General features: G+C 46.7%; 1 protein-coding gene across 3 annotated transcripts in view; it reads right to left on the reverse strand.

The window, feature by feature from the left end:
* Positions 1 to 1,366: 1,366 nt before the first annotated feature.
* Positions 1,367 to 27,384, reverse strand: part of ARHGAP6 (Rho GTPase activating protein 6) — a 488,580-nt gene continuing 462,562 nt past the window's right edge. For all 3 annotated transcript variants that reach the window (XM_055338929.1, XM_055338930.1, XM_055338931.1), the window contains exons 10-13: positions 18,481 to 18,578; positions 7,913 to 8,181; positions 4,461 to 4,541; positions 1,367 to 3,372 (exon numbers count right to left, since the gene is read on the reverse strand). In XM_055338929.1, the coding sequence (XP_055194904.1) occupies positions 2,678 to 3,372; positions 4,461 to 4,541; positions 7,913 to 8,181; positions 18,481 to 18,578 (1,143 nt within the window). In that variant the 3' untranslated portion in view covers positions 1,367 to 2,677. The remainder of the gene's footprint in view (positions 3,373 to 4,460; positions 4,542 to 7,912; positions 8,182 to 18,480; positions 18,579 to 27,384) is intronic.

Consider the following 27,384-nt stretch of genomic DNA (forward strand, 5'->3'; position numbering starts at 1 on the left):
TTGCCCCAACTCCATGGGGACAAGAGATTTTTTTTTCCTATACAAAACCACAACAAACGTAGATGTTAATAGCTACTTAGATCGATCAAGACAAGTTCACGTTTGGCCGTTTCTGCCACTGTCGTTCTGGCCCCGCTGCCAGAGACCCACGGCGAGTGAGTGTTCAGAGATGCGGATACATCGGGGCACCTGAGTCTCCTCCTGCTCGTAGGGAGCGAGTGGCCTGCTATGTAGCTTTGCCCAACCGTGGAGAGTTTGAGTTTTATGTTTTGCTTGTTGGGTAGTGTCTCATTTACAAGCGTTCTAGATTACTTCAATTTCCACTCAGGTCCTTAGGTCTTACACGTGTGTGTCTTAAAACAGCGTATTTTCAACATAAGGGCATCCAAAAACCTAGCTTTCACTCATGAAGCTAAAGCTACAGCCACTGGGTCAACCCCACAAAGAGAAAGGGGGAGTGAATGCTGTTCATCACACATGCACACAGACGCACACAGACACGCACAGACGAGTTTAATTATTTAAAAGACACCCTGAGCCGTTTTTTTCTAGCCCTATCAACAGACGGACAGACCTGTCGTTACCCTTTGTGTCACAGACGCCAACCATCAGGGCCATTTGGTCTGGAGGTTTTTTTTTTTTTTAATAAATTAATTTATATTGGTGTTCAATTTACCAACATACAGAATCTGGAGGTTTTAAAAATATAGGCCCGGAAGGGCAAGAGCCAGGTGGAGGAGGGTCCCAGACGTGGTGGTTGAGTCCTGAGTGGGGGGAAAAAACCGGGCAGATGATAGACTCCAAGTCTGTGTGTTTACACAGGGAGCAGGACTAGGAGGAGAGGGGCTGGCACGGCAGAGCCACTTGCGATCCACAATCAAGCAGTGTTTGTGTAGAGCCTGTGGCCGCGGGCAGGTGTGGGCAGCCGGGGAGAACTGGGGAGAACCGGGGAGAACCGGGGCCTGGTGGGCAAATCCTTCCTGCGCCCCAGCGGTGGCACAGCCTGAAGGCGGCCCCTTCCTGCGCCCAGAAAGAGACCGGGGAGACCGCGTCTGGACCTCGTTATCTTGGCCCTGAAACAAAGAAGCATCTAGGGCCTTCAGGACCCACGTGCCCTACAGGGCCTGTGTGCGTCCTCCCGGACGCTGAGTTTCAACGGAGGGACAATCAGCCTTCACTGCACCGAACAATCATATGAAGTTCCAGGCGCGCCAGTGCACTCCCCACACCCCGCGCGGCCCACGGCTCTCCGGCTGCGTGTGCTCCGTCCCCCTGCAGCGCACCTGGGGGAGCGAGGTGCACGTCTGGAACCGAGTGGGGAGCACCTCAGTCACAAGATTTAATGCCAGGGAACAAAGCCTTTGTTTAACTTTTTATTCATCATGGCACAAGATAGAACTTTAAGAAACACCACTGAAAATGTCACTGTCGACATGAGAATTAAGAGTAGCATGTTTCATTAAAAAAAAAATCTTTTTCTATAATACACATTCCCTTATGAAGTGGAAAAAAAAAATCTCGTAACACTGAAGCGAATCGCCACCTGCTGGTCAGAATTGGTTTTGCGGTTGAAAAACTTGAAACTGCTGATGGGCTGGTAGGAGCATTGTACGATACACACACAAAATTACGGAAGAAAACAAGTCCTCAGCTTTTGGCACGATGTAAATACAAAGCTGTAGTTTTTTTTTTCCAAACATGATTTACTTCACAAAGCATCGCATAAAATTTGGGTAATACTGACTACGGGGCAAAAGGAAAAACTTGGTTCTGTAATTTGAATTCTCTGTTTGGATGCTTAAACACTTTATAGTTGGGTTCCAGTTTGTGGTTTTGAAAAATACATAAAAATTATACATTATAAATATATATTATATATGGTCTCTATAAAACTGAATTTGATCTAAGATGGGAACTTCTTAATTATTCTTTCTTTGTTAGGCACGGCCTTTCTCTTGTTTGATTAACTGAAACCTTTCTAAACAGACTCTAAAAATATATTCCATAATGTATCAAATTTAACATTTTCCTTAAAACATACTCAATAAGAAAAAGCGTTCGGTGACTACATGTTTTTCTGTGTCTCACTACTATATAAAAATATGGCTTGGCATATTCTGTTTTGTTTGTCTTGTTAGTGTTTTCCCCTAAGCATTGAAGGAAGGGCTGTCCTCACTTAAAAAGCTATGGCAAAAGCACAGAAACCTGCTTGTGCATATTCTAGAACATTCTATAGAATCTCGTTACTTACTATAAGTGAAGTGATTTAAAAAAATTGTTCTTTCTGTTTCTGTGAATATAACATATATGATTATCATACATAATCTGTTACAGAATATACAACAGTCAAAACTGAAGTCACATAAATACGACTAAGCTATATAGAAGCGAGAGTTGTATCTTCTACAGAGCCAACGTGAATAGTTATTAGATTGGATATCACCATCCTTTTTTGTTTTTGTTTTGTCCTACGGCTGGCTATGCAATAGAACTGTATTAGAAATGGCCAGGGTACGAGTGCTCTATATCTTTAAGTGAACTGGGTTTCTCCTGTGTGATTTTTTTTTAAGTGTTAAAGAAGAAAGCTAAGTAAGTGTCCAATTGTCCAACACCAACTTTTTTCCCTACTGAGTGAGAGAAGGCTGTTTGGGATGTGGGGGCGCGAGCTTGGGTGGGCTCATACCAGCGTTTCCGGAAGGGCATCGGGGTTGTCGGTCGATAAGAGCTCCCAGATTTGCCACCGCTCCCTCTGCCAATCGAGCCAGTTGGGTTCACCCAAAGTCTTACTGTTCTGGTCGCTGGCGGAACTGGAGTAGGCACTGCTCAGTTTCTGCTCAGCGGCCTGATGCTCTCGCTCAGCTGTTTGGCTTCCCTCTTCGAAAGCTGTTCTGGAACCTTCTTCGGGCCTCTGAGGCCTCCACAACAGTGGCTCTGCAGGCTGCTGGGAAGAGGCCAAAGCCGGCTTCCCTGGACCAGGATAAGGAGGAGGAGGCCTCTTGTCATGCTTCTCACTCTCGAGAGGTCTCTGGTGCGAAGGCTTGGCTCTGCTCTGCAGCCAGGCCACGTCCAGCTCACTCTCGGTGAGGTCTTCGGCGCTGCTCAGAGTCAAGTACTGCTCTGCCTTGGGTGCGGCCTGCTCCGACCTTCTGCCGCCCCGGATGTGGGGCGTGCTGCACACGCGGGACCCCGGAGGGCAGGCCCCGCACCCCCCCACGGTGGCCGTGGTCTGAGTCCTCCGGATGGCCTGCGTGCCACTTTCCAGTTCTGGGGGGCTCCCCTGCCACCGGGGCCAGTTCGGGGACAGGTTCCCTTGAGAGAGGGAGCACGGCCCCGGGCGTAGGGAGCTGCTTTCAAAAATGTCTCCATAGGAACCTGGAAGCCAGAGAGAAGGGCGGGAGATGGAGTTAGTTCGGAGAGTCCCAGTTGGGCCGTGTCCTGTTATTCCCTTCCACCACCAGCTTCCAGAATTGAAAAAGCACAGGACACTCTTCAAGCCACTGCCCAAGGCAGACTATCCCCTAGTAAAAGAAATGACAACGCTCTGGCTACTGGCACGATTCGTGGAGCAGCTCCACGTACAGATGTCTAGGCTGACAGGTCGTCTGTCAACCTAGATTTTTTTTTTTAAGATTGCATTTATTTACTCATGAGGGACACAGAGAGAGAGGCAGAGACACAGGCAGAGGGAGAGGCAGGCTCCCTGCGGGGGGAGCCCGATGTGGGACTCGATCCCAGGACCCCGGGATCATGGCCTGAGCCAAAGGCAAGCACTTCACTGACTGGGTCACCCAGGTGCCCCCCATTTTGTTTTCAAATTAGCAAAAATGCAAACCCAATGATCCTCAATACCGACGGAACCGTAGCGCCACGCACGGCCCAGTGAGATGCCCCGGCCGTCTGCAGCGCGCAGAGCACAAGCCAGCCCACCGAGGTGACCTGTACCCCTGGATGCTTGATAAGGTGCATAACTTTGGCCCCCTGCCCTATTCTGGATTTGTGACTTGCTTTCCAAAACGTTGTGAATCTATTAATCACTGAAGATACACAACAAAAAATATGTGCAAGAGGTTCCTGACACTGTAACTTATTATAACAACAATGACCAAAAAAAAAATGGGTTGTAAACTATGAATCTGCACTCTGGAGTACTACGTGGCCCTTAGCAATAATAATAGCAAATAACTGAGAAATGCAAGTTACACAGAGAATATAAAGTTGCACGGACAGAATGACGGTAGCTACGTTTAAAAACTCTTGCAAAGGAAGTGAAGTGAAAGATAGCCAAAGGTTGACGTATTTTGGCAGAAAGACTAAGTATAGTTTTATCTGTTTCCCCCCCTAGTTTCAGCATTTTCTAGGTAATATTTGACAAGTACGTAAAATGACAGTAAGGCAAAAATTAAAGAAAATTAATTTAAAAAGCAAATGCAATGAACGGTCTTTAAAAGATAATACATCACCTGTCATTCCTGGGTCTTTGGAACCACTTTTTAATGTTGAATGCCAAGTTCCCCAGATATTGAAAGGCTCCTCCGACATACCTAGGAAAAAGTATACGGAGGGAGGTATGTCACTCACAATGAAAAGTAAAGAGCAAAAATCAGTAAACAAATATTTTTGTAACACAGTACCACATTCAAGATTGTCGTGGATACAAGACAGGATATGATGCATACGTGCCTTCCGGTGGGGGGGAGCTTATTACTTTTGGGATTTACAGAAAGGCTCTCTCCATAATGGTGTGGTACCCAGAATAAGGGCCCCCCCAAAGATGTCTGTGGCAGGATCCTCAGAACCCGTAAAAGATGTTCTATGCCAAACGGACTTTAGAGGTGTGGTTAAATTATGGGTCTTAAGGGGCCTCTGGGTGGCTCAGTGGTTGAGCATCTGCCTTCAGCTCAGGGGATGATCTCGGGGTCCCGGGATCGAGTCCCACATCGGGCTCCCTGTGGGGAGCCTGCTTCTCCCTCTGCCTGGGTCTCTGCCTCTCTCTCTGTCTCTCATGAGAAAATAAATAAAATCTTAAAAAAAAAATATGGGTCTCAAGATGAGAAGATGATCCTGGATTATCTGGGTGGGAAGTCACAAGGGTCCTGATAAGGGGGAGGTGGAAGAGATGATGTTACGCTGCTGGCTTTATAGATGGAGGAAGGGCCATGAGCCAAAGAACACAGGTGGCCTCTAGAAGCTGGAAAAAGCAAGGAAACAGATTGTTCCTTAGAGCCTCCCAAAAGGACGCAGCCCTGTGGACCTGTTTTGGATTTCTGAAGTCCAGAGCCCTAAGGTAATAAAGGCGTGTGTTTGAAACCACTAAACGTGTCATGTGTCAGAGCAGTGACGGGGGACGAACAGTGGTGACGGGGGACAGCAGCTCCGACCGTGCTAAGAGGCCGAGGGACCTCAAGTAGTTAGAGTCCCTGTGTCTAGCCCACCCCCAGGAACCCCCGCTGCTGGCATCCACACACGCATCCTTGCCTGTCTTCACCCACATGTTTATGGAGCAAGGGCATCCTCTCTGCCTCCTGGAGGCCTCACGACGAGCCCGTGAGGCGATCGCAATGAGTGTCGCTTGACGCGCCCGTCTACCGGCTGCTTCCCCGGGGCCAGTCTGGAGGGGGCAGGTGAGAACCGCTCTGCAGGTTGTGGTTACTGGTGAGCGCTTACTACCTGCCAAGTTCTGTTTTGAGGACTTTGCCTGGATTAGCTGATTAAGAATTTTTAAAGAATATTTTATTTATTCATGAGAGACACACACACACACACACAGAGGCAGAGACACAGGCAGAGGGAGAAGCAGGCTCCATGCAGGGAGCCCGACGTGGGACTCGATCCCAGGACCCCAGGGATCTGGGCCGAAGGCAGAGGCTCAACCGCTGAGCCGCCCAGGCACCCCAAACTCTAAGAATTAATACAGCTGTCTCCTTTGTTTTTATCCAAGGAAGAAACAGGACTCCAGAAACCTCAATCTTTCACATTAGGTCCTGCAGATTGAAAGTGGCAGCATGGTTACTGACTCCAAATCTAGTGCTCTGGTCAGGGGATCCTAAAACGGCCTGTCTCTAGTTCCCTCCGAGTGAGGTTATTTCCAGGGAGAAGGTTCTGGTTAGATAGGATTGCTCAGCCCTGGCACCAGTGACATTTGGGGCCGGATCCTTGTCTGTGTTGGGCCATCCTGTGTGCTGCGGGATGCTGAGCAGCAGGCCTGGGCTTTACCGTCTACATACCAGGATCACCCCCTCTTGGGTTGTGACAGCCCCACAGGCCTCCAGACATTGTCATATGTCTCCTGGGATACAAAATTGAGGACCACAGTGTTCAATTCAAGTTGGCCTAGATAATCAGACAGAGCAAACACGTGCTTTCGTCTACATGCTAATAAATTAGAGCTAATGTGTTTCTTTGCCTACCTGCTAAGAAACTGCGAAGCCAACACACTGATCCTGGGGAGAAAGAATCAAGCTTTCTGAGTGGTAGGTGGTCTAATAATCTCTCTTTGAATTTGTATTTAGAAACCCAAACATGCCATGTGACACCAAAATTCTCTTCAGAGTGTCTTTTTGTTGTTGTTGTCATTGCAGAGAATATCAGATACGGGAAATTTGTCACTAATTTAAAAGAGCAAAAATTAGAGGAGATGGGGTGACTGGGTGACGGGCACTGAAGATGAGCACTGGGTGTTATACAATATGTTGGCAAATCGAACTTCAATTAAAAAAATGGAAAAAAATCAGAGAGCATTTATATACATCAGAAAGGGAATAGTTAGAAATCTATGATGCACCGATTTAACGGGAACATGTAGTGGCCATGAAGAATGTCAGCAAAATGGCAAAAGCTATAATGATACGATTTTACATAAAATAAGCTTAATTCGAAAGTAGCTATGCTTTGAAAACAGATATATAAACTTAGGGATGCATCCGGACAAGGACCAGGAAAAATCAAAGTTTCACATTTTAAAAATAGATTTTATGCTCGAAGGGAACATGGGTTACTACTTTCCTTACAAGTTTTTAGAATTATTTTTTTGACATGAATCCTTGTAAAATAAAAATAAACGTGCTATGATTTTAAAACACCAACAAAACAACACAAACTCCAGCAAAAAACACAGCCCTTTCAGGGTGTCTCTTTGGATTAAGTTATACATGCAGGATAAAAGAGCAAGACTTTAAAAAAATAAAATAAAAATAAAAATTAAAAAAAAATAAAAAAAGAGCAAGACTTTGTGCTGTGTCTTCCACTTATTACTCAGAGCATCCTGCCCGGTCCTGGCACTAAGGAATTGCTCTGTGGAAGGAAAGTGCAGAACCAAACATTCGGTGCTCAAACAAATTTGGGGATAAGTGCAAACCACACTCTCCCTTCCATTTTGCGAATTAATGGTGCCCATTAGCACTTTAAAGAGTTGGAGAAATTGTGCAATCGAGAAACCATTAGCTTGGCTAGCCCAGGGTTCTCCTAATGTATCTGACCACGGAACGCTTATTTTGCTAAAAAATCTTCATGGCCCATGGAGGCCTCTTTGGAACATGGGAACGCGATGTCTCCTTAGACAGCAGGTTCAGCTTGTTCTCTTAATAAAAGTGACAGCAATAACTGGGTGACATGTTAGTCTAGAAAATGTGCATCCAAACTCGCTGGCCAGGACACAGCAAGTTGCTCAGATGCTCGGGGAAGGAGGCTCTCGGGGCGTGAGACTGCTTCCCAGATGCCCGGGGCGGCGGGGACCCTCCAAGACCATGACTGACCTCACCCCACACCTTCCTCTTCCTGGGACAGGACTCAGGAGGTGTCACAGAGTTCCAGAAATGTGACACGAGGAAGGGATGAAGAGAGGGTCCCCGGGCCCGCGCCATGCCATCTGCAATGGGAGTCAGTGATCGGGCCAGCACCTGCGGGGGCCACTCACCTTTGCCAAGCCTTGGTCCAGGAGAACTCTCCCTTGATTTCGACGATGGCAAGTGGCTCACCAGCACATACTGCTCCGGCCCTTTGTAAAGCTTCTCCGAGCCCCCCGGGGCCACATCCTCTTGCATAGCCAGCAAGGAGCGCTCAGACAGCACTGGGGAGTTGTTGTCATAGGGGGAGAGGTCTCCGCTGGAGGCCTTGTTGGAGTCGGTGGATGAGTGCCTTCCTCCCACAGAAAAGGAAACTTCCGATCGCAACATGTCAGGGCTTCTAGTGCAAGGAGACAATTGCAAGGGCGTGAGTACGTTCACACTTGGTGACCAGATGCAAACCACACGACCGCCACACAAATGACAGGAGGAGAATGCATGGGCACGGGGGCTGCAACGGAAAGACCCTCGGGGTTGCTGTTCGCAGGCTGGTACAGCCAAGACGTGGAAGCGCTTCCACGGCAAGGCCAGCAGAGGGCAGTGAAAGGCAACAGTTGTGACAGGAACCTTCCAGGCGGAGGGCCGGGGAGGATGGGCCAGACCCGGATCCCTGCGATCCCCACGGGGCAGCCCTGAAATGCTGCTGCGCCAATCCCGCTGCATCGGAAAACTAAAGCCTGACGCCCACTACGTGTTAAGCGAGGCACAACTCGTGGGTCATTCGCTTGCGTCCCTCCGTGTCCTGAATTTAAAGTCATTCACCTGAAACTCTGATCGCGACTTTATACGAGGTTGGTGATGGCTTTGTGAGCGTTTCTTCCCCCACCCACATCCTTAGTATGAAAAAATCAAATACTTCATGCGAGTAAATCCATCTTTCCCGTGATGATGACGACGGCGATGAGGATGATGATGAGGACGATGATGCTTCTGGTGGGAATAACAGTTTGGCGTGCAGAGGCCCACAAGAAAAATCTATGACCATCACTAGAGTCCACTGTACTCTAATATTCCGGAAATGACTCTACAAGGCACTAGAGCTTTCACAAATTGATCCAGAACAGGCTAATTAGCGTATCCACTACGTTTTACATGTGCACGAGTTGTCACAGCAACAGAACAGTGAAAATGTGAGAGGGACAGGAACATGAGGACGTCAGGAACATGAAAAGACTGTTGGAAGTCTTACCTGGGAACATCTGTATTTTCTACCTTCCTCAAAACAGTGGCCCTGACATCTTAAAGGGAAATGATCACAGATTAAAAGTTCCAGAACCCATTTCTGTCTCCCCGCCACCCCCCGGCCCCCTGAACGCAGCTTCACTTCTCTTTCCTAGTCTCTGCTTTCTTCTGGTCTAATTCTATGACACAAGTCCTTGGGGATCCTAAAGCAGGGAAGCAGGTGCCGGAGCCATTGTTCCTGACTAGGTGGCTGTGTGCGTGCGGCACCGGGGGTGGGCACTCATGGGGACCCAGCCTAGGCCCGGGTCTCCGGGGGGGTCTCCAGGGGCTGAGTGTCCCCGAGGAAAGCATCCAGCCTCTGCCATATGGCTCGCCTGTCCCTGACGCAGCCAGGGGCTCCAGAACTTCTTGCTGAGGAAATTTCTAAGCCACATGGAGTAAATAAGTCCTTTCCTTGTCTCCTCTTTAACCCAATGACGATCTTATGGGAAAGAGGCAGACAACAGCCATGAGGGTGACTTTCCAGAAACATTAGGCCTCCAGTGAAGGAAGGAAAAATAAAAGGACTTTTCTGCTGGAAAGTTTGCTTCGGGCAGCGGGGGGGGGGGGGGGGGGGGGGGGATGGGGGGATGCTATTTGACCTCCATATGTAATTAAAGGGGGAGGTAAATTCTCCCCAATTCTAGTGGGGGAAACAGAAAGCAGAACCCATGGACACTTGTCTGTCATTGTGTACTTGACTCTGGTTGAGGAAACTTTGCTATGAAAACAAGAAACACCCGGGCACAGGCCACGGCCAGAGGGGGGGAGTGACTCAGCCGTGGAGCATCTGCCTTGGGCTCAGGCCATGACCCTGGGGTCCAGGGATTGAATCCTGCCTCGGGTTCCCTGCAGGGAGCCTGCTTCTCCCTCTGCCTGGGTCTCTCTCTCTCTGGGTCTCCCATGAATAAATGAATAACATATTTTTTTATAAAAAAAAAGAAAAGAAAGAAAGACAATAAGAACTGAATGTGTCAAACAGGGAGCTCGGCTTGGACTCAGGGTTCCGACCAGGCCTAGAAGTTACACGCCTGGGCCAGCGCCCGTTGTTCCGTTTAGTTGACGGGTTTCCGGGGTCTTTAAAGCAAATGTGCGGTGTCCCCGGGGGCGGCACAAGCCGCGGAGCTGGAGCTCGGTGCACAGCGGCCGGAGAGCCCGCCTTCCCGGCTGCTTGGGAGGCCGCGGCCCCTTGGCCAACAAGAAGAGCTCCCGGGTGACTGCTTTGTTGCCCCGCCCCCCCCCCCCCCCCCCGGGAACTGTTGCACAGCTGGTGGCATTCCCACTCCCGAGACCCCAGTTACTCCGCCCGCGTCTCGCTCCCGTGTCCTAAAGAACACGCACGGGGGGGGGGGCGCGGGCTCGGCCAACGTGAGGTGCACGGACGGGAGTGGCGGGCGCCCGCCTGGCGTGGGAGGTCCCCGCGCCCGGAGCGGCCGCGTCCGTGACCCGCCTCCGGCCTGGGGCCCGCGGGGCTGCAAGGGCTTCGGGCGACGCCTGGCTTAGCCCCCAGGAGCGGGGACAGGGCGCGGAGGCCGCCCGCCGTCACTGGGCCGGGGCTGGGGGCGAGGGGACGAGGTGGGGGACTCGGCCCCGGGGGGCTTGCTGGAAATGCAAACTGTCCAGCTCCATCGGGACGCTGACCGCCCTGGCTGGCCCCGCGGGGCCCAGGGGAAACGTATTAAGAACTTCCAGGTGCTGACGGCCGACCAAGAAGCGGAGCGCGGGCCGCCTGCGGGCGGAGGTCCCGGGCGGCTGCTCAGGTCACCGACTGCGCAGCTGGCTGTGCTGTCCCAAGGGCCTCTGGGAGGGGGGGCCGGCAAAGGGTGTTTTGAAGGGTGCTCCAGGGAACCGTGAGTCTGAGAACCCCCACGCCCGACTTGACCTAGCGGAGAGGCTGAGGGCGGTGGTCCTGACCTTGAGGCGCCTGGGGCCCCAGCTGCATAGAGGCCGGCAGGCCCCGCCAGCTGCAGCCGGTCGGATCCGGGCAACTGAGCGCGCTTTGCCTGGGGCTGCGAAGGTGTCAAGGGGACAGGGAGCAGGCGTGGAGCTGAGCCACTGCCAACACCTCCCCCGGTGCCTGATCACGGTCTAGAGGTGAGTGGAAGACACGAAAACCTAAGGTGTCTTTCTAGCAGCCGGGGCAGTAGGGCTGGAGACCCTTCTCAAATTGATTTGATAAACAGTATTCAGTATTATTTAAATGAATTAATAGTAAAATGCTACGTGTTACAGCGGGACCCCGTGCCCTCTCCAGTGCCCAAGCTATTTCCTATCTACCACCTCACTTGCTCGGCTGAGGTCAGCGGGGTGGTGGCCGCGCTCACCTAAGAACCCACAGCGGACAACTGCCTTTCCACGAGAGAGCCCACCAGGCAGCAGATGAAACCAAACTATTTTATTCACTTCTTGGGACTCTCACTGACAACATAGGCAGTTGAGAGATTTTTTTTTTAAAGAATGCTGTTCCATTGATTGCTTTATCATTAAAATCTACTGAAAGCCAAACCAGAACCCTCCTCTGGGTATCTCTGATAGACAAGCGGCCACCACTGCCCTCACTAACATTCGCCCCAAAGATGGTTCAACTGTCTGAAGGTAATTTTTAGTTCAGTGCCGCAAGTCCAGATGACAAAACATTTCTATTTATTTACATAAAAGATTTAACCAGTGATCCACTAGATGAGAAATAGTTTGAAAGCATGTAGCGGGCTCTCTATGTCTTGGAATTTGGTGGATTGAGGGTGGGAACGTTGAATGCATAGGTTGCGAGTTGACATGGGTTTGCCTCCACAGATGGATGGTTTTCTCCACAAGACCTGAAAACCCCAGGACCATCCACGGCATGCGTGGCCACTCTCAGCTAACCAAAGAAGCATGAGATGGACATGGAGAGCGAATCACTTTCTCACCCTTGGCTGGTCCCTCCAGGTCAGGGTGTAAACACGCCGCTGGCAGGGTACCGTGGGCAGGCCTGCACTGCAGCTGGAAGAACAGAACTTGTTCTGTGGATAAATGGAAAACTCGGGTTCAATCACCGGATGTGGCAGCCCAGCCCCTTGCTGAGCTACCACAGTGAGAAACCCCCTTGGAGACTTCAAGCTTGTGTTGGCTTCATCCTTGGCTTAATCGTTCAACTGATAAACCTCAGTCTGCTGGAACTCAAAGCACATAACCATCTCAGACACTATTAATTGCACAGGGAAAGGAATCCACTCTGGATTTATGGAGGATTTTCCATTAATCACGTTCAGTTCTGCAAAGCATCCCTTATGCAGACTCCTAAGGACAAAGGCACCCTGCTCCAAAGAGAAGCTGACACGGAGCCAAACTCCTCACCAGGAGAGGAGGCCAGCACGCTGGACATTAGCACTTACCCGGAACTTACCCAGAACTCCCCTCATTTTTAGCTCTTAGTCATTCCCTCCCAATAGCTGTGGCCCATGAGGGCATTTGTGACAGCGGGAGAGAAAACAATGCCACTTTACTCTTTCTCTCTCTCTTTTTTTAAACAGTATGCCTGATAAAACATCTTCAAGGTAATATTTTCCAAGTTCAAGAGAAGCTGTGAATCATAGTAAAGGCGTTGGAAGAAAGAGGTGATGTGATCAATTCTCCCTCCAGTTTAAATTGGCTTTTCATAGAAGGCACATTCAGACTTTTTAGAATTTCTCATTATGGAATTCTCTCTTCCGCATACATTTTTCCTGAAGTTGTCTGGCTGAAAAGGCTTTCTTGAACAGAGTGGGTGGGGAAGGGTGGGGGTTAATGTTTCATTAATTTCCTAGTCGCTGGAACAGAATGGCAATTGAGGCCACAGCTACTGCCAATCAATAGGATTCATTGCTATTATACTATACTGACAAAGTCTCATTTCTTATTCTCTGAAAATTTCCTGAGAACTTTTTGACTTTACAAATCCTAGTGAAAGGAAAACCTAAATTACAGTCCATTTTGTAAGGTTTTGTGAAAGAAGACATTTTCAACGACAGTCTTTGAAAGATTAAAGTAGCTCCATGATACTTGATCATTTGAATGTGATGCCTTGGAATTATGAGAAAGCCTAATACTCCTCCATTATGAAAAAGGTGGATTTTTTTTTCCACTGGGAGGTGAATCTAGTTCAATAAAACAATTAGTTTTCAGTTTTACAGTGTTATCCTTTGAGATGACTACGAGTCTTCTTCCATGGTTTTGATTGGCTGGCCACCAGTTTTGCTATTGTGGTGGCCAATTTCAGTAAAATCTTTGTGAAGGCCACTAACAGAATTAAATACAATGAAATTTTAAAATGTACACTCAGAGGTTTGGTTCATTCATATTGGCTTTCTCCCCAAGTGCAGTTAAATTTATTTTGATCTTATTTCCAGAATATAGTAAGGAAAATGCTCTACTTAACTTTGTATACCATCTAGGTAGACCATGGAGGTATGTTTGGCTCTATGTAATTTTTAATGGTTAGGTTTTTTTGCAGAACACTAAAGCAGTTGAAAAATACCGAAAAATGGAAAAGTTGGCACATTCGCACTCACAACATTATATTAGATTTAAATGCTTTATTTATGCCCAGAGAGAATTATATTATTTCCTTCAGGTCAACTTAATTAAAAACTTATTTAGGACTGTTACTTGGTTAGGAGAAATTGTCAAACATAGTTGTCCTCTCGGTTGAAAAATAATATGAACAAAGAGGTATATTTTCAAAGCATTACTGATGGGTTTGCTTCCATCTGGGGCCAGTGTATACACATTTTGCCTTTGGCTTTGGGCTCCGGGACGGCACTTTATGCCTCCCCCTCTTCTCACCCAAACCCCGGCCCTGCTATGGTGCCTTGGTTCTATTGCGAGCGCCTGGGTTCAACATGCCTTGTCCAATTTGATTTGCCTTTCATTCTCATCCCCTATCTCCTTACATCCCTAAATCAAAGGAGGGGGATCTATCTTGAGTGTTTTTGAAGAAAAGAGCATGTAACTCTACTAAATATTCCAGACAAGCAATGAAAAAACTGGAAGTCTTACATTGTTAGTAATATAAATCTCTTCTAATCTCCCTCTGGTATTCTGTTTTGGTTGAAGCCAAAAATGTCAGTAGACAAGCACTAGAAAAAATAACGAATCCTCCTTTCACCGCCCCCAATTCAGTTATCGCACAAGAAGAGAAAAACCCGAATGAAACCAAAACATTAAATTCCCAAATATCACTAAATGTTTGCTCTTTCAAAACAGAAATTATCATAAATATGTTCTTGTTTTTGGTTCTCCACTCTTTTGAAAACTCACTTTCCACTCCCAATATGATCTTGTGCAGTTTCCACGTGGGGTACAAGAATCGAAAGCTTTATCTAGGCATGCAAACTGATGGCACAGAAGTTTCGGGAGAAAACCCAAAGGGTCGGAGGAGAATCGCAAGGGCAACCATGCATCGCTGCACTCAAGTATGCATTTTAGAAGCTCCTACTGTTTCCCGCTCTGCGGTTCTCCTGCCAATCCCCTTAGTCCTCACTCCCCATAGCTCCACGCTCAACCTTGCAGTGGAGTCTTCACTGGATCAAGACTTTAAGACAAGAATTCAGTCCATCCCCGCTGCCACGGCTCATCCAGGCATCCCCCTCACTACCGGAAAACACACGATCACCTCCCATCCTCCCCAGTTCTCCCCGGCCTCGTGGGAGCGGGTCACCTTCCCACGTCTGTGTCTTTTTTGCCCTCAGCCTCTCTCTGTTCCAGAACCGATGTCACCTTCCTGCTGCCAGTTGGATCAGGCCTGTACGGGTGGGCTTTGCCTTTCGACACTGCCACGGTTAAGGTAGGAGGGTTCTCTCTTGTGTCACATTGCCTTCATAGGTTGCTCTCTCATGGACAGAAAGGCAGAAAGTAGTGACGCCCAAGCCTTAAGTGTTTGTAAATGCACAAAATAGTGAGGTTCCAAATAACATGATAGTTAGCGTTACCGTTCATTAAGCATTTATTAAAAACCAGGAGCTATTCTAATAGCACAAGAACTCTGTGAAGCTGGTGCTGCCTTTTAGCTCTCTGGTTTACAGGTGAGGCAAATGAGACAGAGAGAGAGAAATCTATTTACCCAAGACCACATCTCTAAGAGCAGTGGAAAAAGAATTCGAACTCAGGCGATCTGGCTCTGGATCCGAACCTCATAGCCAGTGTGTTACACTATATGGGAGCGTGCTACTGATGTTCAATGGACACACCGATGTAGTCGGCACCATCGGGCAGGTGGGGTACCGTAATTTGTCATCACTGTAATCTGTCATGACCATAATCTCTCATCACTGTAATGCATTGCCACTGCTTCTTAAGTGCCACCCCTCAGCCTGCCATTTAAGGGCATCTGCCCTCTCTGCTGGCCAACCTTCTAATCATGCCCACAGCCAGCTGACATGTTCATTATGATGTCCAGGCCCTGGTTCAAGCTTCCCAAATGTCCAGGCCTATTGACACCTGTCCAGTCTTCCAAGTTCACTGCAAATCCTTGCTCTTCTCAGAAGCCATCCCTGAGACTACAGGTCACCCCTTTTTCTTCTTCTCCAAACTCCAAGTGGTTTTATGGTCTGGAGTGTTGGTTTCCTTCCTCTGTCAATACAAAGACCCCCTTTTAATGTCAAGAATCACCCACCTCAAAGAAAGTAATACACGAAGGCAAATATGTAATATCTAATGTGGCAGATCTAAGCCAGAGTTTCTTACCTGTGGCTGCTTAGTACAAGCACAGGGGGAGATTTTTAAAAATCCTAATGTCCAGACTGTGCCCTAAAACAAATGAATCAGGATCTCTAGGGGTGGCACTCAGGCATAGTATTTCTCCAAGCTCCCCAGAGGATTCGAGTCTGAGAACCAATGGCCCGGCACATACCATTCTGCACTCTGTGACTCACTTAATAACCTGTTTCCTATTATTTTTATCCTTGAAGCCTCGTTCAACCAGTCTGCAAGCTCTGAAAGTCAAGAACATGCCTTGATATTTTAAACTATCGCGGCTCAAAGTGTGGATCACAGACCAGCAGCAGCACAGCCTCATCTGGGAGCTTGCTAGAAATGCAGATTTTTCAGACTCTCTCCCTCAGGTCTACTGATTCAGAGAGGGCTTTTCAACAAGATCTCCTGGTGATCTGTGTATACAGTAAGCTTTGAGAAGCATGTGTGTAAGGTATGAAGACACTACCTATGGCTCCAGGGGTAGGACTCTCAAGCCTCAAAAGACAACTACAATTAAATAAGTATTTATTTGTTTATGTATTTTCACCTCATGATATCATGATCAACCCTTCTGGGCTGCTCCTTGGCCTGTACCTAGAGGAAAACAAATACTCCCTTCTCCTCCTTACTAAGAAAGCCTTCTCCACATGTTTTCTGTTCAATAATGCTAGTTTCTGACGTCCACAGAACACCTGTGAGATCACCTCCCTTCCCTTGAAACCCACCCTGACACTCACCTATGATCTTGGTCTAGTGTCAGCTCGCCTTGGCCTTACAATTCTTATTCTTATAGGGATAGGGAACAGGAGAGGCTAGACAATTGTACTGCTTGTGATAAGCTTAATATGGAAGCTTCTTCCTTTTCCTAAGAGTAGTGAAAGGAAGGTTCACTTCTTGGCATTTACATGCAAAAAGCATACCTGGAAACCATATAAAAATAATTTCTATCAACCATTCTTCAAAGCACAGCGTTTATATATTTAAACGTGCCATATAAAAGCTGAAACTTGGCAAGTCAACATCCGTGTTTTTTTTAGGGGTGTGTTTTCCAGCTTTCCCACAGAGTACCCAGGAAATGTTATAAATGCAGCTTAATGAGGGATTCACAAACAGAAATGCCAGTGTGTCTGTTTTCTTGCACGGGGAGGGAAAGAAGCGAGTTCATTAAAATTCTGGTGATACAAGATCTGCTGTGAAGAAAAGCCACTTGAATTAGTTTAAATTAGAACTTATACCTTGATGACAGAAATCTAGGGAAAATTTAAGGGAGCCCAATTATCTGACATGCAAATCAAAACCATGAAATGCCAGCCCACTTAGACAATTTGAATGCATTTTTATTCACTCGTGGCTCTTGGGGCTCAAATACAGGCAAAATGCCTTACTTGAACCAGAATCTGGCCTGATAATAATTGGCACAAAGACGAATTTTAAAAAGTGCATTTGAAAAGATGAGCCACTTAAAAATTCTTCTCTGCTCTGCAGGAAATGGAGTGAAGTCTGGATCTTGCAGTGCTACTCGTACAATGACGCAGGAAAGGAGGTCTGAGCAGCGTGGGATTCCTTTCACTACATTTCTCTAAAGAGTATAAGTTTTTATATCTGAAGTAGTTTCAAATGATAAATTAACCTATCAACTTCAATATCAATATAAAGGAACGATTTAGCACGCGTCAGTATTTCTAAGACACCAAGGAATAGGACATACTGTTATTTTACATACAGCTAAGAAAGAAAGAAATGCCGTGAATTACTTAGGATATGCCACTGATGATAAGGTGACCCTCAATTTCAGGGATGATAAAACATGGGGCAAAATGTGTCTTAGAGTTGTTGACATTCAGGAAATTAAAAGCACAACCTAAACGATGCTCTCATGAGAGGACGACAACTCTTCCTGCTACAAATTTAAGGTTTGGCGTCATGGTGACAGCAGCGTTCCTGGTTAAGGACGCAATTAATACCCTCTTACCTGGCTTTGCCAAAAGCTCAGCACCCCCATACACTCTGCCTCGGTACCAAATATTTGAGATTGATCCTCAAATCTGACTAAAGCAAAATCCAGTGGTCTTCCCTTGGGGGCAAAATTGGTGGCAAAGCACAGCCTACAGCATGGCTTGCGTTTTACTTGTTGCAGACATGGCTGCGTGTGGAGACCAGCGTGCATTTTTATCAAAAGGATGCTAACCATAAAGAGCAGAAGGGTCAGGAAGGCGCACACCTCCAATTTTAAAGGAGCAACTAGGCCTTGGTAGAGGCTTGTCTTGTGGTTTGGTATCATGTCACTGGTGCTGGTCAGTGACACAAGCAGGGTGCATCCAGGTGCCACCTAAGGGACCCGTAAGTACAGCTATCAGGATTCTAGAAGTAGAATCACTGATGCACTTCAGAGTCCTTTGAGCTTCTTTGTCAGTGATTTAGTTCTTTTTCTTTCCCCAGTAAACACAGTCAAAACAACCTCAAGGGGCTCAGAAAGAAACCAAAACTGAAACAGAAAAATCCCATAAAGTGCTTTCTGATGTAATAAGTGGGCTAGGAAAATTGAAGCCTTTTCTGGGTAGGCGGGCTGACAAGAGGTGCCAGAAAGTTGCCAGATCTCCACTTCAAGTTACTCTGTGTGGAATTAGGTAAGCTTCTCTAATTCTTTAGAAACGAAAAGAGAAATCCTCAGGGCGGCTTTAGAAGATGGGGCAGCTGGCATACTCACGATGATTGGGAGGCCTTTCTCCTGAGTAAGTAGTCCACCACGTCGGGGTCAGTCTCCAGCAGGCTGATCAGCACTTCATTCTGGAGATCCGGTGGAACCTGGAGGGGCCAGATATGGGGGCATAGGTCAGACGGTTCCAGATGGTTCCAGAACCATGGTCACTGGCAACTTCACAATAACATAAATGAGAGCCTCACAAGTGGTAACAGGACAGAGTGATCCGCCACCTATTTGCCAGTCAAAACCCAACCTACACCAACCCCTACAGCCATTTAATTCTTAGGACAAAGTGGACGATTACCAAAAAAGTCATATTCGATCCAAGTTGTCACCCCTCTTATGACTGGCGATATAGCTTAGTCACTTTTTACCTCTATCACCCAGACTAGATTTTCCCAGCTTTGAATAAGCAAAATATCATGGTTAAGAGGGATGGTGTTCATGATTTATTGTCCAAATGGAGACACTTTCTAGAGTTCCTACTTATAATTATGCCAAGATGACGAGTATGAATGATAACTGCCTTGGGCAGTTCTGGAACATATATGATCAGTTCATTAAGAGGACAGGCCCTTGGGGTGCCTGGGTGGCTTAGTCAGTTAAGCTTTGACTCTTGATTTTGGCTCAGGTCATGAGAGGGGTCGTGACATTAAGCTCCACGTCAGGCTCCGTGCTGGGTATGGAGCCTGCTTCAGATTCTCTCTCTCTCTCTCTCTCCTCTTCTGCACCCTCCTCCCTCTGTGTCTAAAAAAAAAAAATGACAGGCCCTTGAGCCAGACTGTGTTTGAGTCTTAGTTCCATTTATTAGCTATAGGACTTCGGCAAAGCACGTGACCTTTCAGTTTCCTCATCTGTAAAGTGGAGAGAATGACAGCCCTCATGACAAAGCTGTGGTGAGTAAATGATTATTACATGTTGCGAACTGAGAACAGTAGCTGGCAGACAGTAAACACTCAAAAACCTGCTGACTGCTGTATATGCCCATGCCATTTTATCCTTGGGTGCTTGCACTCACCCCTTTCTTGCATCAACAAAAAAGTTTCTCGCCTCACAATTTTTTAAAAGATTTTATTTATTTATTCATGAGAGACACACAGAGAGGCAGAGACACAGGCAGAGGGAGAAGCAGGCTCCACACAGGGAGCCTGATGGGGGACTCGATCCCTGGACCCCAGGATCACGCCCTGAGCCGAAGGCAGATGTTCAGCCACTGAGCCACCCAGGTGCCCCTCTAGTTTCAGAATTTGACAAGCATTCGCTAGAGTTCTGTAGCTGAGCATCACGCCTCCCTAGGCTAACCCACAGCGCATTAGAAGATGGCCTTATAATCCTAAACTGCAACACTGTGTGAAAATGTTCTATGAGAAAAGCCTAAACTCTGCTCCAATGGGTTTTCTACTCTTCAGATGCTGGTAGCTCAACCAAGGGAAACTCAAATTATTGAGAGGAAACAAAATTTCCATCTGATTCTCTCACAGGCGGGCTCGGAGACCAGGCTCTTACAAACTGCAGGGATAAGTCTTTGGAGTTAAGCGGCTGGTGGAAGAATTTGCCTCCTGCCTCTTGCAGAACTCAATTCTTCTTGAGCTCTGAGAAGCTGGAAACAATTTTATTCATAAGAAGAGGGATGAGAAGGCAACAACAAAATGCTTTCTTCTCTCATAAATCTGTTGCTCCCACTTCATCCTGAATCTTCATTAATGACAGTGCCAAACCCTGCTCACACAAACTCAAAATCCAGGCTGCAGTCAAGCTTCTCCGTGTCCTTTCCCCTCCCTGTTCAGAACCAGCAGACTTACTTGACTGCATCTCTGTGATGTCTGTTCCTCTTTTTCTCTATCTTCCATTCCCACTGAAGCGATCCAAGTTGGAGCCACCATGACCCCTTTGTAGTGGGCATCTGTTGGCCATTACCAGCTTCCATTTCCCTCTTGTTGTAACAGTTCTGCCCCCAGTTTCCTGTGAAGCATCAACTGTTCCCCAACCCTGAGCTCAAGGGTGATGTGTAAGCTGGTCTAAGGCCATGATCACTCCCCTCCCAGCCTACCAGGGCTGCCAGCACAATGGCCTGGAACTCCATTCGAGGTCATGAAAGGCCAGGAGAGTGTCCCCAAGCATCTGAGAGAGACAATAAAGGGTTGGAAGCTACAAGGGCTCGAGGACCTGGCTGACAATTGAAGAAACAGCAGCAAGAAATGGAAAGGAAGGATCTCTCGATATCATGAGTCCTGGGTAAGCCTGTGCCTGAAGCCATATTGCCCGTGGACCTCAAACTGCTTAAATTACTTTTGAGATTTTCGTTGAAAAGAAAGATACATCCTTCATGGGCCTTTGATGCAACTGCTGGCTAACTTATACACTAGCTATTTCCTTCACCACCCAGCATCACATTTCTTGTCTGCATGGTTGTCTGAGTGCTCTGATCAGGACGCTTGCTCAGGAACCTCTTTATCTCTATGGTGGAAAGCCCTCCACTCGCTCGTACCTGCCATTTGTTCCCCTGGTGGCCACCCTCACATGCTCTCACCTCAGCAACCATTGCACTTCTCACTCTGGCCTTTTACACCTCATTCCTTTAATCCACTACATACATAGTTGGTGAATGTTTACGGAGCGCCAGGCACTGGATGCCAGGATTCAGCTCCAAAGCAAAAAGACAAGAATCCTTGTCCCCTTACAACTGACAATGAATATGGGAAGGTCAGCACGAAACAAATAAACAAAGCAAGCACAGCCTGGATCACACAGAGACAAAGCAGAGGAGGGGCAAAAGACCGTGACGGGGGTGGGGTGGGGTGGGGGGCAGTGCCATTTAGGTAGGATGGCAGGTCACAGAGAAACTGCCATTTTAGCAGAGAACTGAAGTTGGTACAGGAATTAGAGAATATCAATTGCAAGCAGAAGGAAGAAAAAGTCAGCAAGATCATGGGTCAGCAGCAGAGAAGAGGCCAGTGAGGCTGGGAAGAGTGAGGAAGGAGGCGGGCAGTAGGAAGTGGGTCAGGTAGCCAAGGCCAGATGTTGCAGAGGCTTACAGGGTCATGATAAGGACATCTGCGCCCAGTCTAGGTGGTGGGGGAGCCACTGGGGGTTTTGAGCAGAGTTAGACTAAGGTGAATGGTCATCACTGGCTGCTGTGCTGATAGCAGAGTGCAGGGAAGCAAGGGGCTGACGCAGGGGTTGCAGAGAGGGGTCGGTGCTAGATCCAGAAAAAAGGGGGCAGAGGGCTGAACCAGGATGGCGAGCTGATGAGAAATCTGTGGATCCTGGAGACAGGGAAGATAGAGATAATAGCCTCAGCTATTTTGCTGGTGGGAGAGAGAAAGAGGGAGGAAGAAGGAGGAGAAGAAAGACGCCTTCGATGTTTGGAGCGGAGAGTCAGGCACCCGGATGACCAGTGGAGAGAAGCTGTAGGTGGAGGAGACTGGAGGTCACCGCTGGGAGGGTGGCTTCGTTAGAGTTACAGGGGAAGGCCTGTGGGACATCCAAATGAAAGAGAGATCTAGTGGACAACCAGGAATAAGGCTCTGGGGTTCAGGAAAGGGGCTTGGGCTGGACATAGAAATCTGGGAGAGACACATATAGATGGCATTTAAAGCTCTGTGACCAAACCCAATGGCCCAGAAATGAGAACGGCAGAAGAAGAGAAGGGGTAAGGCATTTAGGTCAAGGTTGAAGGGTTTGATTCTCTTACTTAATTGAATAAATTAAACAAATAAAAAGACTGATTATTTTTACTGCAATCTTTTCAAACAACACGACCCAATGGATACACACTATTATACCACCTTGTAAAAAAAAAAAAAAAAACAAAACTAATGCCCGAAGGTTGAAAATGAGGAGAGAACTCATTTTTGAAAAATGAACAGAAAGCAAAAAATAAGCGAAAAAGGTATATCCTGAACACTTTTTAAAAGAAACTACCATGAGCAAATGAGGAGAAATATTCATTCCTCCTCCTCCTCCTCCTCCTAATATTTTATCTATTTGTTTGATAGAAAGAGAGCAGGAGGAGGGGAGGCAGTAGAGGCAGAGGGAGAAGTAGGCTCCCCACTGAGCAGGGAGTCAGACATGGGGCTCAATCCCAGGACTCCAAGATCATGACCTGAGCTGAAGGCAGACACTTAACCAGCTGAACCACCCAGTCTCCCCAAAATACTCATTTTTCATCCAGTTAAATTCAAAATTTTCTATGTTTAGACATGTAATAAAAAATGTTACTTCAAGCACCAATTCATTCCCAGTGAAGAATAAACAACCCTCATGCCTACCCTTTGGAGTGCTATAAGCATCACAGTATTAATTCTATGAGAGTATACAGTACATCTAAAGATGAATTATTAACTTGAATACATATTAGAATAGGTTACAGGAAGTATAATTATTTAAAACATAACTTTCCATAACATTCTGTTAAATTATTCTGTAATTCAGAGTTTCTACTCTTTCAAGCAGGCTTGGTTCCCAACCAATTATAATCATTGAGGTTTATTTTCCGTAGCATACATGACTTTTACTTGGTAACAAATGCAAATAGAAAGGGTCAGTGCTGTAAATCTATCTATATTTTTTTTCTTAAAAGACTCATGGTACCATTTTGGCTCAGAGACACTCTTTGCAAATAAGTAAAAAGATACAGTTATTTATTTTTTATTTTTTTAAAGGATACAGTTTAAAAATATGGGATCCATGTATGGCAGGAAGTGTAGGTGATATTTTCCTATGTATTATAGGTGAAACTCACTCCAGAGTATATAATCCATTATTTTAATTAATTTCTATCCCATCTTGTTATGATTTAAAGCAGCTTTAAAAATTCATAGATAAATCATAAGAGACTCCCAACTCTGGGAAACAAAGGGTTGTAGAAGGGGAGGTCGGGGGGGAAATGGGGTAACTGGGTGACGGGCATTAAGGAGGGCATGCGACGAGATGAGCACTGGGTATTATACTGTATGCTGGCAAATTGAATTTAAATAAATTTAAATTTAAAAAAGAAAAAAAAGAAGTGCACTTGTGATGAGCACTGGGTTTTGTAAGGAAGTGTTGAATCACTATCTTGTACACTTGAAACTACTATCACACTGTATGTTAACTAACTGGGAGTAAAATAAAAACTTTAAAAAAAGAAAAAACTCACATGATAAAAACCACATTTGTTTGTTTGTTATTAAGCACTGGCACAGAAAATTGGAGCCAGTGGGAAAAGGAGGGTAGAGAATTTGAAAAGATGCCTAGAACTGACATCATATTCGTACGACAGCCTCCAATGCTGTTTTCTCAATAAGCCCTCCAATCCTTGTCCCTATTTGCATATTTCATTTCCTATTAGTTTAATAAAAATTTCAAACTACTGGCTCGGTTCAACTGGATGAGCATTCATTTTCTGTGAAGTTAGATACTTTACAGAGAAACAAAAGTCAAGGGAATGAACTGATAGGAAACAGGAGCTCACAGTAAGTCCGAGACATCCAGAGAGATCATTCCTAGATATGCTCCTTTGTAGGAATCAGGATGCTGTCAAAAGTATTTCTGATTAAGAGTCGGGAGCCCCTGAGGCCCAGTTTTTTTTATCAGCTTTGCTGCTTATAGCTAATTAATGTAAGGCCGGATACATCAACCGTCTTCTTTAGGATTCTGTTCATACAAAAATCCAGGCCTATCCCTTCCGTCCCACTTATCTTTATGGAAGCGTGGTGAGGATCGAAAGGACCAAACAGATTTGAAAGTACCTTACTGATTGTAAAGAGGGTCAGAATAAAAGCTTTTATTAGAAATAGACAAAATAATTAATAAACACTTCAAAGGACAAAACAAAAGTGGACAACAAGGAGACGGCTAATAATTGTTCTGCAACTTCTTGCTGGACTAACAGACATCTGTCTCTGCCTCTCACCTGCGCGCTCGCAGAGAAGCACCACTCTCTTCTCCTTTGCTTAACACTTTGGGCAGGTAACTACGTGACGAGATCTCCTCTTGATACGTCCCTGCCCCTGACCTCCCCCTGGATCTCGAGAGCCCAAGTTTGTGATCCGTGGGTCCCTCAACTACAACGGTCTTGAAGCCAACTCCATGGAGCTTCTCCCTTCTGGTCCCTTCTCTTCCGCCGGACCTCGAGTCTGCGGTTGGTCGCATCAGCAGAAAAATTCATAGATAAATCATGAGATAAAAATTCATAGATAAATCATAATCAGCCAACCGAAGGAGGGCTGACCTGACCTGTCTGCCCAGAAGAGATGCAGGCTCCTAAGGTGGTAGCTGTCTACCAGCTTCCCTCTTGCGCGGCGAGGGCAGGCTCCTGTGTGCCCATCCTGGCCAGGGCACCCCCGCAGGGGGCTTGGAACATCTCTTTTCATCACCGGGTGTGATGACAGCAGCAAGAGATGCTGGAAATAAGTGCAGTCTCTTGCCGCTGAAGATGGCAGAGCGGAGAGAGCAACAGTGCAGGTGAGCCACTAAAACCCTGCCCCTGAGGCTGCTTCCGTGACCTAATAATCCAGCTGCTTGCAGCCCCGGCCACTGATTTTTCTCTTCCTAGCAGCCAAACGCTTTCTCAATTATGCCTCTTCTTCTTCCTCCTTGCCCCCTGCTCTTTTCTCTCCTGAAGCTCCCACCTGCACATCCATGACCCTTCACCCACTTATCTCGCAAGTCAACATTGTTCTCTTCCAGAACACAGGCTAGGGTGGTGTTTTCTACCCAGTGGATGCCCAAAGAATGTCATCAGAATGGCAGCAAATAACAGTCAAAAAGAACCCAGGATAATTGGTCTTCGTGGTGTGCACTGGCTCTGTTACCTTTGTGAAGGGGCCTCTCTCTGCTTATAAGTAGTAGCAGTGTCATGTTCTAGCAAAATCTCCTTGCTGTTAATTTTTAGAGCTGGACAATAAATTTCCTTCCCCAACTGAAGAGCATCAGAAATTTTCTGACATGTTTTTAAACTATTGCTCCCATTAATATAAAAATGAAAAATGAGGGGCACCTGAGTGGCTCAGTTGGTTAAGCGCCTCTTGGCTTTGACTCGGGTTGTGATCTCAGGATTGTGAGATCGAGTCCCCCATCAGGCTCCAAGCTCAGTGCGGAGTCAGCTTGAGATTCTCTCCCTTCTTCACCCCCGCCTTTGCTCCTCCCCAAATTCACACATGCGCACTCGCTCGCTCTTAAATAAATAAATAAATAAATAAAATCTTTTTTAAGAAATGAAAAACGAAGGGAGCCTAGCTGGCTCAGTCAGTGGAGCATGCAACTCTTGATCTCTGGGTCATGATTTCGAGCCTCACGTTGGGCATAGAGATTACTTAAAAAAAAAAAAGAGGAAAAATGAAAAGTATCACTACATAACTAAACAAATTCTTTTTTTCTTCTGGGATTTTGTATATAGCAAAATGGAAAGTAAGGAGGACCGTGACGAACACGCTACTTTTAAAAATCAACCGATCCTGCACATCTGAGTGAAGAAACAAAACCCAGCCCCAGTGGCTTCTTCACTTACAATTTATTGTTTCACATCAAAATCTCTACTGGGTTTTAGTCAACTATTTAGTAAGTTTCGAGATTTTCCAAGGGTACCATTTATGGTTGTGTTTATCTGGAGACTTGACTCCTTAGATTTTCATGTGTTCCTTCCGAGCAGAATGCTATTTCAAAAATCAAAAGAACTTTGGACTCTCCTGCTTCAGAGAAAAAATGTAAACACTGCAATATGAAGGAATAAAACTGTCACAATTAAAATCCACCCTATCAAATTAAAAATGAAACCTTGAACGATCGCCTAGGGTATAACACTCATGATATAGTTTATTCTATAAAACACAGAGAGGGGGAAATGGCTCAAGTTTTCCCCATTTACCAAGTCACTATAAAAAACCATTAAGGGCATCTCGAAGATCAATTCTCAGGACCCAGCCTTATCGTATTTGCCCCCCAAGTGTTCCATACCAATCCATCCCTTTGCACTGGACCGAGAAGGATGCTTTGGCCTTTCGAACTCTACCACTTTCCAGCAAAAGCAAGTATCATTGGAAGTCATGATGACAATTTTTTGAATTAACAAACACACTGAAAGAAATCACTTGGGCTGCTTATGAGGGCCAAAGTTCGGTCACGGGCCTGCCCAGCCCAGGATCTTCTGTGCGACTGTCGTGGAGGATGGCTTAATATTATGTAAGGGGTTCTTGGATATCTGTGGAGGGCCAGAGTGCATGAAGTTCAGCAAATTGTTCTCAGATGCCTGATACATGCCAGGCAGCGTGTTTGGCAACTGGGGCACGTTAGTGAACATATACAGTCAAGGAGCCCAGGACTCGGGGAGCTGTGCTTGGGGGAAGATGCAAAGAAGGACAATGAAGAAGGACGAGCAGGCCTTGCTCCACGGCCACAGGCTAAAGGCGGTGGAAACCGCTCAGGTGTGCCATTCTCCTGCTCCTCCGCCTGTGTGTCGCCAGCAGTACGTGCGGGCAGGGACAAGGTGAGCAGGCTCCCGCAGGAGCACGTACTGGCTCTTGCAGCCACCTGCCAGCCTGAACAGCAAGCGGGTCGCTGTTACAATTAGTCAAGAGGGATGAATGTTGTTAAGTGTCTCCTTTGCTCCCTATTTTCAAACTGGCTAAAAAATAGCTCTTTCTCTGCCACAAACGGACTCCACATCTGAGATGCCACATTAAGGCACCTTGTCTTGGGCCATCTGGGTGGCTCAGTGGTTGAGCGTCTGCCTTTGGCTCAGTGAGTGATCCCGGGCTCTAGGGATCGAGTCCCACGTCGGGCTCCCTGCATGGAGCCTACTTCTCCCTCTGCCTGTGTCTCTGCCTCTCTCTCTGTGTGTGTCTCTCATGAATAAATAAATAGTCTTAACAAAATAAAAATAAAGCACCTTGTCTTTTGGGTGGGGAGGCATCGTGCTGGAGAAAT

The sequence above is a fragment of the Nyctereutes procyonoides genome, unplaced genomic scaffold (genome assembly GCF_905146905.1).
Source record: "Nyctereutes procyonoides isolate TBG_1078 unplaced genomic scaffold, NYPRO_anot_genome, whole genome shotgun sequence".
Lineage (NCBI taxonomy): Eukaryota > Metazoa > Chordata > Mammalia > Carnivora > Canidae > Nyctereutes > Nyctereutes procyonoides.